This window comes from Tachypleus tridentatus, chromosome 13 (genome assembly GCF_004210375.1).
Source record: "Tachypleus tridentatus isolate NWPU-2018 chromosome 13, ASM421037v1, whole genome shotgun sequence".
Classification (NCBI taxonomy): Eukaryota; Metazoa; Arthropoda; class Merostomata; order Xiphosura; family Limulidae; genus Tachypleus; species Tachypleus tridentatus.
This window is the reverse complement of record NC_134837.1, coordinates 211,164,737-211,180,861: the sequence shown is the minus strand read 5'-3', so window position 1 is coordinate 211,180,861 and position 16,125 is coordinate 211,164,737. Positions and strand designations below refer to the sequence as shown.

Sequence of the window (16,125 nt, the reverse complement as noted above, 5' to 3'; positions counted from 1 at the left end):
CCAAGACTGTCCTCTATTTATCGTCACCATAAATTTGGAACAACAATTTATATCAAGATGTGAGGCCTAGACTATCCTCTGTGTAACGTTGTCATTGATTTTAAAACAATAACATATACCAAGGGTCAAGGCAAATAATGGCGTTGTGATAAACAAAAGGGCTATAAGGCCTAGGTTGTCCTCTGTGTATCGTCATTATAAATGGCACACTTTTTATTTTCACTCATATTTCCTGTTATTGCACGTTTATAAGGGACATTTTTCAGCTGTTTTCGAATCGTAGCTGTGCTATTTCAATATTTTATAAATCGAACGTTGTTTGTCCAATCTGAGATCTACTTTTTTTCGGCTGATATTAAACTAATCTAAAATAGTTTGTTTGTTTGTTTGTTTTGAATTTCGCGCAAAGCTTCACTAGGGCTATCTGAGATAGCCGTCCCTAATTTAGCAGTGTAAGACTAGAAGGAAGGTAGTTAGTCATCACCACCTCTTGGACTACTCTTTTACTAATGAATAATGTGATTTACCGTTACATTGTAACTTCCCCGACGGCTCAAAGGGTGAGCATGTTTGGTGTGACGGGGTTCGAACCCACGATCTTCATGTTACGAAGTGAGCGCCTGAATCACCTGACCATGCCGGGCCTATTTGAAATATCTATTTATGTTATTGTTCCAACAGAAGATGGCATAACAGTCACAGAAATAATACCTTTGGACAAATAAATTTCATAAACGTAAGTGATACTAAGACTGTGAAATTTAACGTTTACCCCCTCCCCTTTCGCTAGCTCGGCGATTCGCAATCTGACGGTCGCGGGTTCTAATTTTAAAACATCAAATATACTTGACCTTTCAGACGTGGAAACGTTATAATCCGACGACCACTTCCACTATTGAATGGTAAAAAGAGTATCTCAAGAGTTGGAGGCAGGTGGCGATGACTTGTTGCCTTCCCTCTAGCATTACACTGTTAAATTAGGGTGGTGGCTAACGAGGATAACCCTTGTGTAGCTTTGCACAAAATTCAAAACAGATAAACAAACAACACCCCAGCCCTTCCTTTCCCTAAACTATATATCATAATATTAATTTTGTTTTTACTCAGAACTTTTGACGTTCTGTGATAGAAGTTTAGGATTCATTTGTTTTTTTTACTTAAAGAAATAAAAGAAATATCTTTTTATAAGGTCTCAGGTTTTATCGAAATGCGTGGAAACATACATATAACAACGATCCTTGTCTTGACACTGGCAACGTTCTCAACATTTATCCTTTCCACTACTTCTTCTTTCACAAGTAAGTTTCTAAGTTATTTACTTTTCTAAGTATGTTTATATTCAGTTGAGTTTCTGTGGACAGGTACTAACCCGTGCTAGGTTCTTGGAAAACGTTTCGGTTTTCATATCGAAAGACACTCGAAAAGAAAAACGCATCATAAATCGTATTATTTGGCTTGGCGTGGCCAGGTAGTTAGGGCCCTCGACTTCTAATCTGAGGGTCGCGGGTTCGAATCTCCGTCACACCAAACATGCTCGCCCTTTGAGCCGTGAGGTTGTTATAATAATAGTGACAATCAATTCCATTATTTATTTGATAAAGGAGTAGCCAAAGAATGGTGATGATTACTTGCCCTCACTCTAGTCTCACACTGCTAAATTAAGAACGCCCAGCGAAGATAGCTCTCGTGTAATTTTGCGTGAAATTCAAAAATAAATAAACCTAAACTGCATTAATAGAAAAATACGTCAGATTCACCTTATATTTTCACTCAAAGTTGGTTTGTATTTCCCAGTACTATAGACCCGATATTGTCATTTTCAGCCTAAATAGCACCTTCCGCGATAAGTGAAATAAGTGGCTGGGTTAGATGGCTTTTGAGGTCAAGGTTTAGCCATTCCTAATTTTGTACTACTTACCAGAGGGAAAAAATATCCAGTCAAGCAGCATTCATTGCCAGAAGAGCTACGTTTTAGCGCTGATTGTTACTTTTATAACACTAAACACAGCTAAAAGTGCGTGTGTGTTCGGCGGCATTGCCGGTAGCAGTACGCCACGTTGACCACTAGGCCACATCGATTTTATAACTGATATAAAGACTAAATTAAATTACTGTTTTTTAAAACATTTTCCTTAATGAAGTCAGATAAATCTGGCCGTGGTTACTTGTTAATTTGCCATTTAGGCTTAGTTAAGGAGCAGAATTAATTATAACATTTTTGGTAATTTGCTACTGTCATGGATAGACGCCCTCTATAAACAGAAACAATGATTTAATATTTGGTCTCAAAAACACGAATATTCAGTGTTTCACATTTCGTTTTTCTCGTATTTTATAAACAAATTATATTGCCAAATTTCCTCTTAATGCGTCACAGTGTTCTTCTAAAATCTAAATGTTGACAGAAAAAAACTAAATAAATTGAGCATTTCTTTAAAATCTCCGCTAACCCTATTTTACAAAAATTAAAAAAACTTTCTTTATTACTTGTTTAAGTCCGGTTTAACGCCCACTTGTTGCATCTTCTGATCCTTAAACTAAATTTGTCTTATTTTTCAATTAATAAGTTATCAGCCCATCGTAAAACTGTAGTATTCAATATTGAAATCTTTCATCAACAGATGGCAGCACATACATATTATATCCTCGTTTTGATATTTCAAAACTTATTAAACGAACAATAAAAGGTTAGAACTTGAAACAAAGAAAATTAAGTATAAACAGAAAGTTATAAACAGAACAAATTATTTTACGATTCAACTTTTATTCAGTATTGTTAAATGTTGTGTGCTTTTCTAATCAACAGATTCAACTGGAAGTATTTTCTGTGTTTTCGGAAGTAGTGCAGTTTATAGACCAGGAGACGGGAAATTTACTGTAGAAGATATCAATCCGCTACTCTGCACTCATCTAATATTTCTACACGCGGCACTGTCCAATGGGGGCGCTCTGGTGGTCAGTATTGACACCGATCACGATTCTGACCCTGAAACAGGTAAGCAGATGACACTATTATGGACACATAAAATCATGATGCCATATGAATGGCAAATAAAACTTTGGTACAGTATTATAGACAGGTGAGATTACTGTAGCGGATTGGGCACAGATAAGTCTATGATACTGTATTATGTGCAGGTAATGTAATCTTTGCGTTGCTCTGCTTAGGGCTTATTGGTTTTTTGAAATCGTTTTATGGAGGTCCGGTCCATTACGTAGATTATCGGAATTGCTAGCCTTCTGTATAAAACAGCCCATTACTATAATAATTCGTGTAACCACACTCGTTGAAATGTAGCCCATCATAGAGCTGACCTGTAGGGGTTAGACAGTACTCGTTCGTGATGAAAAGAAACCCTCTTGAAGTAATAAAACTTTAGTTAAAATAAAGTACAGAACAAAATTTTGACCTTCTTAGGCCATTTTCGGGTCATTCTTCAGTTAACCTGAAGTTAAGTTTTAATACGCACTCCACCCGTCTTGAGAATGTATTTAGACAATATTCAATTATTTAAATGATTCTTAGGCTTATCTTAGTTAAAGTGTTCTCCAGCATAGAGCTCACCTTTAGTGGTTAAATTGTGTCAGGCACTTCTCTTATATTGTGATGTCGTTTAGTTAAAGTTCCACACACCACATGGTTGATCTTGCAGACAACACTCTACTGTTGTTTCTTGTTTCGTAGTGTTTATACAGCAGTCAGTTACTGAAGTAACTGTCGAGACCTGTTTTGTTTAAAGTGTAACCAATATATAAATTCTAGTTATTTTATAACTGAAAAGAACGACTTTGGTTTTATTATACAATTAATTAATATTACATATATAGGCATGTATGCAAGCTTCAATCGTCTGAAAAGAATCAATCCCAGTCTTAAAACATACCTTGCCGTCGGAGGCAGTGAAGACTCCGCCGTATTTTCACACACTGCTGCCGACGTACGACTCCGGAAAGGCTTAGCTCGTAGTGCTGCAGAATTCATCAGGAAACACGGGTTTGACGGAATTGCGTTGGGATGGTTTTACCCTGTTCTTAAGAGCCAATATCCTGCCGACAGAGAGAACTTCATCAGGTTACTCAAGGTGAGAGCCCTTGACGGTTTCAATCTTTTAAACAAACTGAACACGTGAAAATCAAAAGTTTGAACCAAAAAAATTAAATGTTATGAACCATATCCTAACTCTTGCAAGTGTAGTTTTTCAAGTAAAATTTAGATTAAATAGATGTTTTCACTACTCAAATTTTAAGGTTACACACACACACATATTGGAAGTTGAAGAGCTGATTTTAAAAAAAAAATGGGTAAAAGATGCCATCTAGTGGAGAATAATTCGAAGTTTTTCTGAAGGAGGATTTAGGTCGAATATACTGAACGACTCTCCTAATGTTTTCAGCTACTGGTACATATTCTCTAGTGTCAAAGGTACGAAAGTTATCAGTGTTTGGTTAGCTTCAAATGTACGAACTGAAGCAACTGGCATGTGTGGGAAATAATTGAAGTATGTTCATAATAGTGTTTTACGTACGAATTTAGTTAATTTAGTGTAACAGTTCTTTCTTCTACTGTTGAAGGTAATTCACTAAGCCTATGTGGTTTTCAGGAAATGAGGAAAACTATGACCGCGTACGGACAAGATCTGGCAATATTTGTTTCCGGAACGAAAAGTGAAATTGACAAATGCTATAAAGCCGATGACGTAGCAGAGTGCGTAACCTTTCACCTATTATATAATCGGAATTGAAAACTATATGTATATTAAGCCGATACCTTACAAACAATATATGTGCCTTGTAGTATTTTATTGTCCTTTGTACAGGTTATATTTAAATTTATTCATAGATGACGCCACTTTGATAATATTTTTTTCATATATAATTTGTTACTGTTTCTTTACAGTTGTATTATTTAAGAATATACTTAAACATTATTTATAGCCAATATTAATTAAGATGATCTCTTATGGACGCTATAAAATAATATTTTCCGGATTTATACGTAGGTGACTTTGATATGATTTTATGTCTCGACGGACTTTTTAAGTTACGTATTTGTTTTACTTGAATGTATGATATTTGTGCCCTTTGTAGATCAATATTAAACTTGAAGAGCATCTAACGAAAATTTTTTACGCCTTTTGATTGAGGAGACATCGCAAGCTAAACACGAGACCTCTGTGGGTGTAGTGATGGCTTTATTTTTTTCAGAGCAATATCCGTAACCAGAACTTACTAGATAGAGAAGTAAAAATATATTAGGGTATATTTGCATGATACAATACGTTATATGTTGTTTTGGAGCTCTGAAAATACATATTTGAACTAATGCAAGGGTATATATGTATATATTATACGATTACTACCAAAGTTTCTAGGTGGAGAACAACATGAATACCAAATACAATTGATCAAGCATAAATCTACACATTAGAAAGCTTCTACTTTGCTGATTTCTAGCATAGTAACTCCGCAAATATGCCGCTAGGTGGCTCCAAGATAGAAAAACCAAATCCATACTGGTAAATAAATAAGCCGTCCAGTAAACCTTTACACACACTGCAGGAAATGCGATACAAAACAATAATATATTTGATCATATTTGCTGATCTGAAATTCTAAGGTTTCGTCCATAAAGAGGTGAAATCAGTGATGTCGAGAAAACCCACTTGTAGAGAAAAATATTTATGTAAAAACAACTCGTTTGGGTTCAGAAAATTTTTTTCCTAGAGGAGCAAACAAAGTTTCGACCTTCTTCGGTCATCGTCAGGTTCACAAAAAAAGGAAGAGGTAACTGACCGGAAGTTGACCACATGTTTGATTTGTTTGTTTGTTTTGGAATTTCGCACAAAGCTACTCGAGGGGTATCTGTGCCAGCCGTCCCTAATTTAGCAGTGTAAGACTAGAGGGAAGGCAGCTAGTCATCACCACCCACCGCCAACTCTTGGGCTACTCTTTTACCAACGAATAGTGGGATTGACCGTCACATTATGCACCCCCACGGCTGGGAGGGCGAGCATGTTTAGCGCGACGCGGGCGCGAACCCGCGACCCTCGGATTACGAGTCGCACGCCTTACGCGCTTGGCCATGCCAGGCCTCCACATGTTTGAAAGGGGTTGTGTAACTGAGTGTCGGAATGTAGAGGGCGGTGTTAGATATTTGAATATATAATTTTATATTATTTATTATTTTTAATATAGATATAAAGGTGTTCCTTTGTATTGGTTTATTTTGGGCTTGAGTTGTTGTATAAGTAAGGCTTCTTTAATTTTGCGTTTGTTTATGTTTGTTTCTTTATTTAGTATTTGAGTGTTTTCTATGGTTATGTTGTGTTTATTTGACTTGCAGTGTTCGAAAACGTGTGAAGGTGACTTTTTATGTTCTTTGAATCTGGTTTCCATTTTTCTGCTTGTTTCTCCAATATAGAAGTCGTGGCAGTTATCACATTGTATTTTATAAATAATGTTGGTGTGGTGTTTGTCAGTGTAGTTTTTACATAGTGTAGACCTTAGTTTTGTGTCTGGTTTTTGAATAAATTTGGTATTAACTGGAATGCCATATTTTGTTACTAGTTTTTGCCAAATGTTGGTTATTTTTCTGCTGAAGTCGGGAATATATGGTATACAGCAGTATATGGTTTCGTGATTTTTTGATTCGTGAGATATATTTACTTTAGTTGGTTGATTTTGCTTTCTGTCTAGGTGTGTGCGTATAATGTTTTCTACGGTTTGTGGAGGAAACTTATTGATGTTGATGAAGTATTGTTTTATTTTGTCTGATTTATCGTTAATTTTATCTGGTGAGCATAGTTTTATGGCTGTGTTTATTTGGTTTCTTAGTATGTTGAGTTTTTGTTTTGTTTCATGTGCTGAGTTCCAAGGAATGTATAGTCCAGTATTGGTGATCTTTTGGTAGATTTCAGTTTTAAAATGTGTGTCGGTTCTTGTAATTTTGAGGTTAAGAAATGATATTTGATTACTTTTTTCCTGTTCACATGTAAAGTTGATGTTGGGATGTATAGAGTTAATGTGATTGAAAAAATTAAGTATGTGTTCGGTAGATTTGAATCCCGCAACCGTGTCATCTACATATCTGTACCAGTATAGTGGTGGATGTAATGCTGTGTTAATTGCTTGTGTTTCAACTTGTGTCATAAAAATATTGGCTAGAACTGGTGATACTGGGTTGCCCATGCTTAGGCCATTTGTTTGTATATAGTTGTGGTTGTTGAACATGAAGTTTGTCTTCATCGTGGTGAATTCTATGAGGGTTGCTAATTGGTTGCTGGGAATTTCTGTAGATGGGTTAGGATCTCGGATATAGAGTTGTAAGGCTATCTTACAGGCTTCAGTGGTTGGAACTTCTGTAAAGAGGGATATAACATCGAAACTGGCCATTAAGGCTTTATGATTAAGTTGATTTAGATAAGACTTGAAATTAAAAGAGTCTTTGATGAATGAGCTGGCTGATGTTACATATTTGGAGAATGCCCATGCTATGTATTTACCAAGATTGTAATTAAACGATTCATATGTGGACATTATTGGTCGTAATGGACAATCTGGTTTATGAGGTTTGGGGATGCCGTATATTTGCGGTGTGCGTGAGTCTGTTTTACGTAGATAGGAATAAAGTGTTTGTGAAATTCTGTTGGCTTTTTTTCATTTATAGAATTATTTTCTTCAGTTGCGTTTCGTGTGTCTTTGTTAGACTTGTGTGTATTGGTTTAAATGTGTTCGTGTCTGATAGGATGTTATTCATTTTTTGGATGTATTCATTCGTATTCATTATGACTATAGCGTTACCTTTATCTGCTTTTAGAATTTTTATATTTTTGTCTTGTTTTAGGTTTTTAATGGAATTAATGTCTCTTTTTGTAAGATTGTTTTTTAGCTTTCTGTTTTGTGAAATTATGTTGATGGTTTTGTGAAAAAATTATTTGAAAGAATCGTTTAAGATGTTGTTTTTCAAACATCTAGGCACGCCCTTTACATTCTGACACTTAGTTACACAACCCCTTTCAAACATGTGGTCAGCTACCGGTCAGTTACCTCTTTCTTTGTGAATCTGACGATGATCGAAGAAGGTCGAAATTTTGTTTGCTCCTCTACGTAAAAAATTTTCTCAACCCAAACGAGCCGTTTTTACATATATATAAAGCGATGAAATATAAATATTATCCTTGTATACCTCGACGTCTAACCCTTGTTGTTCAGGAAATCACCAGTTATTACTAGTATAAACTTAATTTAACAGCATAGACTTCCGAGTTTCATGTTACTGTTACCAATCCTAGTGTTATTATGTGCTATATTGGACTGTACATAACGCTGCGTTTCATGTTACTATTACCAATTCTAGTGTTATTATGTGCTGTATTGGACTGTACATAACGCTGAGTTTCATGTTACTGTTACCAATCCTAGTGTTATTATGTGCTATATTGGACTGTACATAACGCTGAGTTTCGTGTTACTATTACCAATTCTAGTGTTATTATGTGCTGTATCGGACTGTACATAATGCTGTTGCCCAGCACTATCCCAAAAATAGGTGAAATATATCTACTGCCTTCTCTTTTACTTGAGTAATTGGGGAACTTTGTACGTATGTGCCTCTAATTGCGAAAACAGTTCTTGGGACTTAATTAACCGCACCACGATCTAAAAACTCTTTGTTTTTCACTTTATAAAGAACTATAGTTTTCGAATCATACTGCCACCTATTGGGCACTTATTACATCCCACTGTCAGCTCGACTGTATCTTCAAAACTAGAATTATTAATAAATTAGCCAAATCAATCTGCCCTCTTGATGCAACACCGGGAAGTTAGTAACCTGTGAATACATGTTAATTGACCTGTAGTTTCCATGTTGCTTATAACTCCTTACTCTTAACTTGTATTGATTAATAAAAAATACTGATGAGTAAATCGTTATTACGTTGTTATAAAGAATGATAACAGTGTTACAACCTAGAACATAACAAGTTATTTCCAATGAAAAGAGTCATATTAGAATAGCATTTTCCTCGATTTAAATACATGTATTTATATTAAACCGCATTTAATTATATTTTCAAACTTGAATGAAAATTACATTTAATTTTTTTTTTCTTTTACACAGGTTTGTAGACTACGTTCTTGTGTTAACTATGGATTATCATGGGCCTTGGGAACGTAAAACAGGCCACTACGCGCCCCTTTATTGTCACATGGAACACACACTTCCTAATCGACGTCTCTGTGTGGTGAGTATCTACCCTAATCTCATAATGTACCACATAACAACATAAGAGATTTTTTTTAATAGTCTTAAAACTATTCTAAGAGTTGTTATAAGTATGTTTAAATGGAACAAAACAAACTAAAAAAATCAGACATAGAGGAGTTTATTATTTGAAACAAATAAAAGAACCGACTTATTATATCTATATTTTACATATCAGCTTACAATCGGGAAATGTCTGACGTAGGTAGACCCATGACCGAAAGGTTGAATAACATCTATTGGCAGCTTCTAAAATGTCCGAACTTGTAATATGGCCATTATTCGTAGCCCTCACAATCCGCAATGTAGAACCAAGAATGAGATAATTTATTATATATTTTAAAACATGCGAAAAAAATACATCCAACTAGTGAAAATATTAAAGAAAATTTCACGCATCCAGCCGTCCAATCCCATATCATGTCACAGACAGACACGTTATTGTTATATGTATTTTAGTTCTTGCAAATAAGTTTTAAAGTGATGAAGAACGAGATAAAATATTAGAAACCACGAACGATGTTATACGGTTTTATAAAATTATATATTTCACAATTACCCTATACGTGATACATTCACTGCCAACGATTGTCTTTCGCGTCGTACCAGTACTCATTAGGCTGGTTTGTGGTCTGGTTTTGAATTTCGCGCAAAGCTACGCGAGAGATATTTGTCCTAGCTGTCCCTAATTTAGTAGTGTATGACTAGAGGGAAGGCAGCTAGTCATCATCACCCACCGCCAACTCTTGGGCTACTATTTTACCAACGAATAGTGGAATTGATCGTCGCATTATAACGTCCCCACTGCTAAAAGGGCGAGCATGTCTGTTGTGACAGGGATTCGAACCAGCGACCCTCAAATTACGAGTCGAGTGCCTAAACTACCTGAGACTGGTTGTGACACCAGAGACTGAGGCATGGTCCACGTGATTTATATATCATAAATTTTCAACTGTTAGCAACTGTTAAGGTGTGAATCAAGTTTAGGAAGTGAATTATAATTAAGATCTATTTAATGTAAGTCACTTACAAGTCAGAAAGAATTAATAACACAATATTTTTATTGTACATATTTTCATTTACTTTATTTATCTTCACTGTTGTTCACTAGAACTAACGAACTAACAATCCGGTCTTTTTGTTCTCGGAGTGAGTCATGCAACCACAACTGGAGAATAGAGTTATAGGCCTAACTTTAATATACATTTTGTAAACTAATATCGGTTAACTACAAAGATAAATCTCACCTTAAAGGAGAATTATTGGTCGGCGTAAATTAGGGATCATTACTTTAAATCTTAAATGGCTATAAAAAAAAAAGACAACAAAGCAACACAGCGAGTAAAATTTAGAAATAAGAACTGTGCTAGATGTTGTTAACCCCTTGTTTTCTAGTTTATATGATCTTTTATTAAACACAACGTTCTATAGGAACAAAATAAGATTGCTGTTTCCTTTAACATTGCACGTAGAGTTTTAAAAAGCGGCTTGAAAATGACGTACTGAAAATATGAAATCTACTGAGGCGAGACCAGAACAAGTACAATTGTCACTTTGTTTTTTAAAAGGGAAGAACTTTCTATGATAAATCTGATGCATAATTTTATCAAGGTTTGATAAAGATGAAGTCAAAATCTTTTTAGATGCCCAACAAGGCGCAAACCAGATGAGGGCTATCTGCGCTGGCTGTCCTTAATTAAGCAGTGGAAGTATGTGTGTGTTTCCTTATAGCAAAGCCACATTGGACTAACTGCTGAGTCTACTGAGGGGAATCGAATCCCCGATTTTAGAGTTGTAAGTCGTAGATTTACCGCTGTACCAGGACAAGCATGTTTGGTGTGACAGGAATGACTGTATAAGTTGAAATTGTATGGCCAGGTGGTTAAGGCACCGGACTCGTTATCTGAGGGTCGCGGATTCGAATCCTCGTCTTACCAAATATGCTCGCTCTTTCAGCCGTGACAGCGTTATAATGTTACGTTCAATCCCACTATTCGTTGGTAAAAGAGTTGATAAAGAGTTGGCGGTGGGTGGTGATGACTAGCTGCCTTCCCTCTAGTCTTACACTGCAAAATTTGGGACGACTAGCGCAGATAGCCCTCGTGTAGCTTTGTGCAAAATTCAAACCAAACTATACAAGTTATTTTGAGTAAAAACACACATACACACCTGTTTTGTATAAGAGGATGTGCTTTTGGTATATTTATTTTTCGAAGCACGTCAGAGCTATGTTCAGACAATGTCTCTGTATATGATGTAGAATCATGATTTTTGACGTTTCAGAAGTTATAGGGCATGTTATATTATACTGTCCAGAAATAGTGTAAAGAAAAGGACTTCGCTAGAACAGTAGCTACCTCCAGTGTACTATATCCAGAATCCTGAAATGTCTTTGGACTACAGAAAAGGTTTTTTCCAGGAACGTCTACTGGTAGACGCGAAAACCTATTGCTGGAGATGACCGTGTTTGTATCAGGTTAACAGGTCAAGGTTGAAAGTGGTATTACTACACATTACGACAGGAATGGCATAAACATGTTCATTTTAGGGTATTCAAAAGAAAAGTGATTGGGAGACTGACTAAACAAGATTATTTTGCAGGAAGAACTGTCTACAAACCGGTATTAGCTCAGAATTCAACACCATCACCATTTTATTCAGTCAAAACAGCATTCCAACTTGCAGATGAGTCCCAGCTTTTTAAAACTGACAGAAGGATTCATATTCGCGTTTCCCAGAGAACAGATTAGAGAGGGACCATTCTCACATGGAAAACACAAGGGGTGGTGCAGTACATGTTTGGGTAGCTATACATTATGGTAGAAAAACTTTTCTTCATATCGTCCAAGAAAACGTCAATGGTACTTTCTGCAGGCATTATACGGAGACAGTGTTCTGTCAAATGTTAGATCTTTGTGTTTTAAGATGACAATATCACTGCCCATACTGTGTATATTGTATAAGATCATCTAGACCAGGAAGATGTTACAAGATTTCTATGGTCAGCAAAATCTCGTTATTGCAAACCTATTGAAAACTCTTGGGTAGGACTAAGCCTGAAAGTTACTAATCACGACCTTAAACCAGCTACTTTAAGTGAATTGCAGCACCTTCTAGTGGTAACTTGGGATGAATTCACAGTAGATTACATCAATAACCTTATCGACAGCATGGCATGTTATTTTGCGGAGGTTATTAGTGTACGTGGATGACCGACCAAGTACTGAATGTTTAATATGAATGGATATAAGGTTAAGAGCACTATTTATAATAATTTGATATTATATTTTGTAATTATGTATGTTTTGGTAAAGTTTTGTTATAATAGGTGAAATACTGAATTACACGTATTTCTAAAGGTGTCTGATAAATTTGTTCGCTACTTCAACAAATCATTGATGATATCTATAGAACCTGTCTCATTATACATATTATACGTGTGAATGTTTAATATAATAGTTTGACAGCACTAACTGTATTTGTATCCATTTTACTAATAATCTTATTTGTTACAAAATATGGAAACATTTTGGCCAAGACTGTATTTCCAACCCAAAGGACACCTTAAATGCCACAAGAGTACATATATAACCGTCCTTAGTTTATGACTATTGATCCTAGGGAAGGCAGCCAACTAGCACCATCCGCTACCACAAAGTCTGTGTCCATTCCCTGGATCCTAATAATGGAACTGACTGTTACTCTTTAATTTACTCACGACTGAAATTAAGAAAGTGGTCAGCACTATAACAAGGCGAATATTAAACCTTCATAGCCTCCTGCCCGGCATTGCCAGGTGGGTTAAGGCGTTCGACTCGTAATCTGAGGGTCGCAGGTTCCGATCCCGGTCACACCAAACATGCTCGCCCCTTTCAGCCGTGGTGGCGTTATAAAGTAAGGGTCAATCCCACTGTTCGTTGGTAAAAGAGTAACCCAAGAGTTGGCGGTGGGTGGTGATGACAAGCTGCCTTCCCTTTACTCTTACACTCCTAAATTAGGGACGGCTAGCGCAGATAGCCTTCGAGTAGCTTTGCCCGAAATTCAAAAACAAACAAAGCCCCCTAGTGGCATAACAGTAGGTCTGCACACTCACACTGCTAGAATCCGGGTCTTGATACCCGTGGTGGACAGAGTAGAGATAGTCCATTGTGTAGCTTTGTGCTAAATTCCAAACAAACTTAATCCTTCAAATTCACAGTTCTGCTCGCTAACCAGTAGGCCACGCGAGATATTGAATAGTGTAATTACACTTAATGTATTTAAATAATTTCGGAAAATCGTCTGATTTTTACCTGTTTTAATTTTACGGAAAATAACATTCAAATAATTCTTGTTTCATTAAGCCTTTCACATCAGTTTCCGTTTCCAGATGTTCCTCGTGAATAAGTTCTGTAAGAATCCTGTTCATTAATTTATATTCGTGCTCATATTCTCAATCACCACGACGTTTTGCGTGTTAAGGCGTGCGACTCGTAATCTGAGGGTCGCAAGTTTGCATCCCCGTCGCGCCAAACATGCTCGCCCTTTCAGCCGTGGGGGCGTTATAAGTTATGGTCAATCCCACTATTTGTTGGTAAAAGAGCAGCCCAAGAGTTGGCGGTGGGTGGTGATGACTAGCTGCCTTCCCTCTAGTCTTACACTGCTAAATTAGGGACGGCTAGCACAGATCGCCCTCGAGTAGCTTTGTGCGAAATTCAAAAACAAATAAACAAACAAACAGACGTTTTGCGCGCCATCTGTTATTAAGCCTTGAAGCTAATACAGTTAATGTTGTTGTTTCTTTAATGCACAAAACTACAAAATGGACAATCTGCAACCTCTTCGTTGCAAGGAATCGAACCCTAGATTTTAGGTTTGTAATTTCGTAACGTTACTGTTGACCAACCAGATAACAGTTATAGTTCATTCCTTAGTGAAATACTTAATTTAATTTGTAAGCCTAGGAGGCCCAAGGTTTAACTTTATTATAATTTAAAATATCTTCGTGAAGCGAAACCTTGAGTCGGATTTTATAAAATCTCAATCGGAAGACATCGATTTAATCCCAAAACGTTCCTATCGTCTTATGTCAGTCTTATAACCCTTAGTACTGTTTGTTTCTCAGCTCTTTATTGTATTATACTTTCAGGATTATTCCATAACCTACTGGATAAAGAAAGGCGTTCCTTCACATAAGTTGGTAATGGCTATAGGTACCTATGGTCGATCCTACAAATTAGTTGATCCATTAGAACACGGGATTGAAGCCGAAGCAGAAGGACCGTATATTGGAGGACATTACACGAGTAACCCGGGTTTCTGGGGATGAATGAGGTGAGTTTACGAACTCGAGATTAGATCCAATGACACGGCACATGTTCAGTCAGGTAGATATATCAAGCATAACATTATATAAAAGATCGTGTATCCCAAACCTTTTTTTTTCTAGCCTGATGTCCACATTTTCAGAGAGAAATAGAAGACCGAATTTAGCCAAGTTTGGATGATTTAGTTCTCAGATGGACATTTATCACCAATTTTGTTGTCTTCTGTTTCTTTATTTGGGGTGTCATATATATATTTCTTCACGAGGTATCAGATTCTTTCTGGTTAAATAAAATTAATGGGAACGTATCACACTCAGGAAGTTTTGAGTCAATTACGTCAGTGCTTATTAGGTAGGAAAATAAAGACATAAAAAGAATCTCGAGCGAGGCACGCACATTTAGCTAATTCCAAAACATGTTCTATGAAGTGAACATTGTTTATTTGTTTTTCTCAAAACAATAAGTTGAATTTTTATCACAATCATTATTAGATACAAGCTATTAAAAGCTATCAGGGATGTGTTAGGCTTAGGAAATAATCTGTCTAGTACGAGCATTCTTAAAAATATTCTGTTTAATTTTTCTATCTGTTTATGAATTATTTTGGTTCTAGATACAGTAGAAAAAATATATTAACCCTTTTTTTGCCGTACTTCTAAAATATATGTATATCATTGAACGTATACTTTAAGAGATGGTAATACATAATTAGAGTATCCATTCTTCTATATGAAAAATAAAATACATTGTATGTACTTATATATATTATATAAGTGCAAGTATGCTGTATATATAGATATATACACCTGCAGTTTTGGAAGACCAGTTTACATGTTTTCAAGGCTTAACAGCTCATCTTATGCTTGTACTTCCCTATTAATATACATATATATACATGTGTGTGTTTATAGAGTAATTAACTTTAAATAAATGTTGAAAAAAAAAGAATACAAGATGTTCTATCAAATATAATAACCACAGTAAGGTAACTTTGAATCGTCAAATGAAATATATATTGTTTATTATTGTTGTTTTAAGATGTGTGAGGTACTTTTAACTGTACCTGGGGCTCAAATTGGAGAAGAAAGTGGTCACGTAGTACCGTATGTTCATCTATATGACCAGTGGGTCAGTTTCGACGATGAATTGAGCGTTTACTACAAGGTACGTCTTATGGTTTATATGCTTCAAATCTGCCATCTAGTGGATTAATAAGAAACCTTAGAAGTATTTATACGCATAACATAAATATATATATGATTTTCCTTATCATAAGAACGATTTCAAATTATTTTTATATCAGTTTTTAATTGTTATTATTATTGTAGTTTCTATTTAGCTTGATAGATTGCAATAACTTCTATGTTATTGACTTTATGCACATGAAACTTTGTAGAAGATATGTTTTAACACTGAAAAGACAACTATCTTGAGAATCGACAAAAATGTTTTAAGGATAGGGGAGGAACCATAAAAAATGTTGACACAGAATAATAAAATTAGCAGTAAAAGAAAATCAAAACTGCGTAAAACTATTACAGTTATTCAAATTCT

At 35.8% G+C, this 16,125-nt stretch overlaps 1 protein-coding gene across 1 annotated transcript; it reads left to right on the top strand.

Annotated features, from left to right (window-relative positions):
* Positions 1 to 1,099: 1,099 nt before the first annotated feature.
* On the top strand, positions 1,100 to 15,739 carry LOC143237235 (putative chitinase 2). The gene is made up of 7 exons (XM_076476271.1): positions 1,100 to 1,298; positions 2,807 to 2,995; positions 3,829 to 4,082; positions 4,602 to 4,705; positions 9,122 to 9,245; positions 14,394 to 14,578; positions 15,610 to 15,739. Exons 1-6 carry the CDS (start codon positions 1,208 to 1,210, stop codon positions 14,571 to 14,573), a joined length of 942 nt encoding a protein of 313 aa, XP_076332386.1. The 5' UTR covers positions 1,100 to 1,207; the 3' UTR covers positions 14,574 to 14,578; positions 15,610 to 15,739.
* Positions 15,740 to 16,125: the final 386 nt, after the last annotated feature.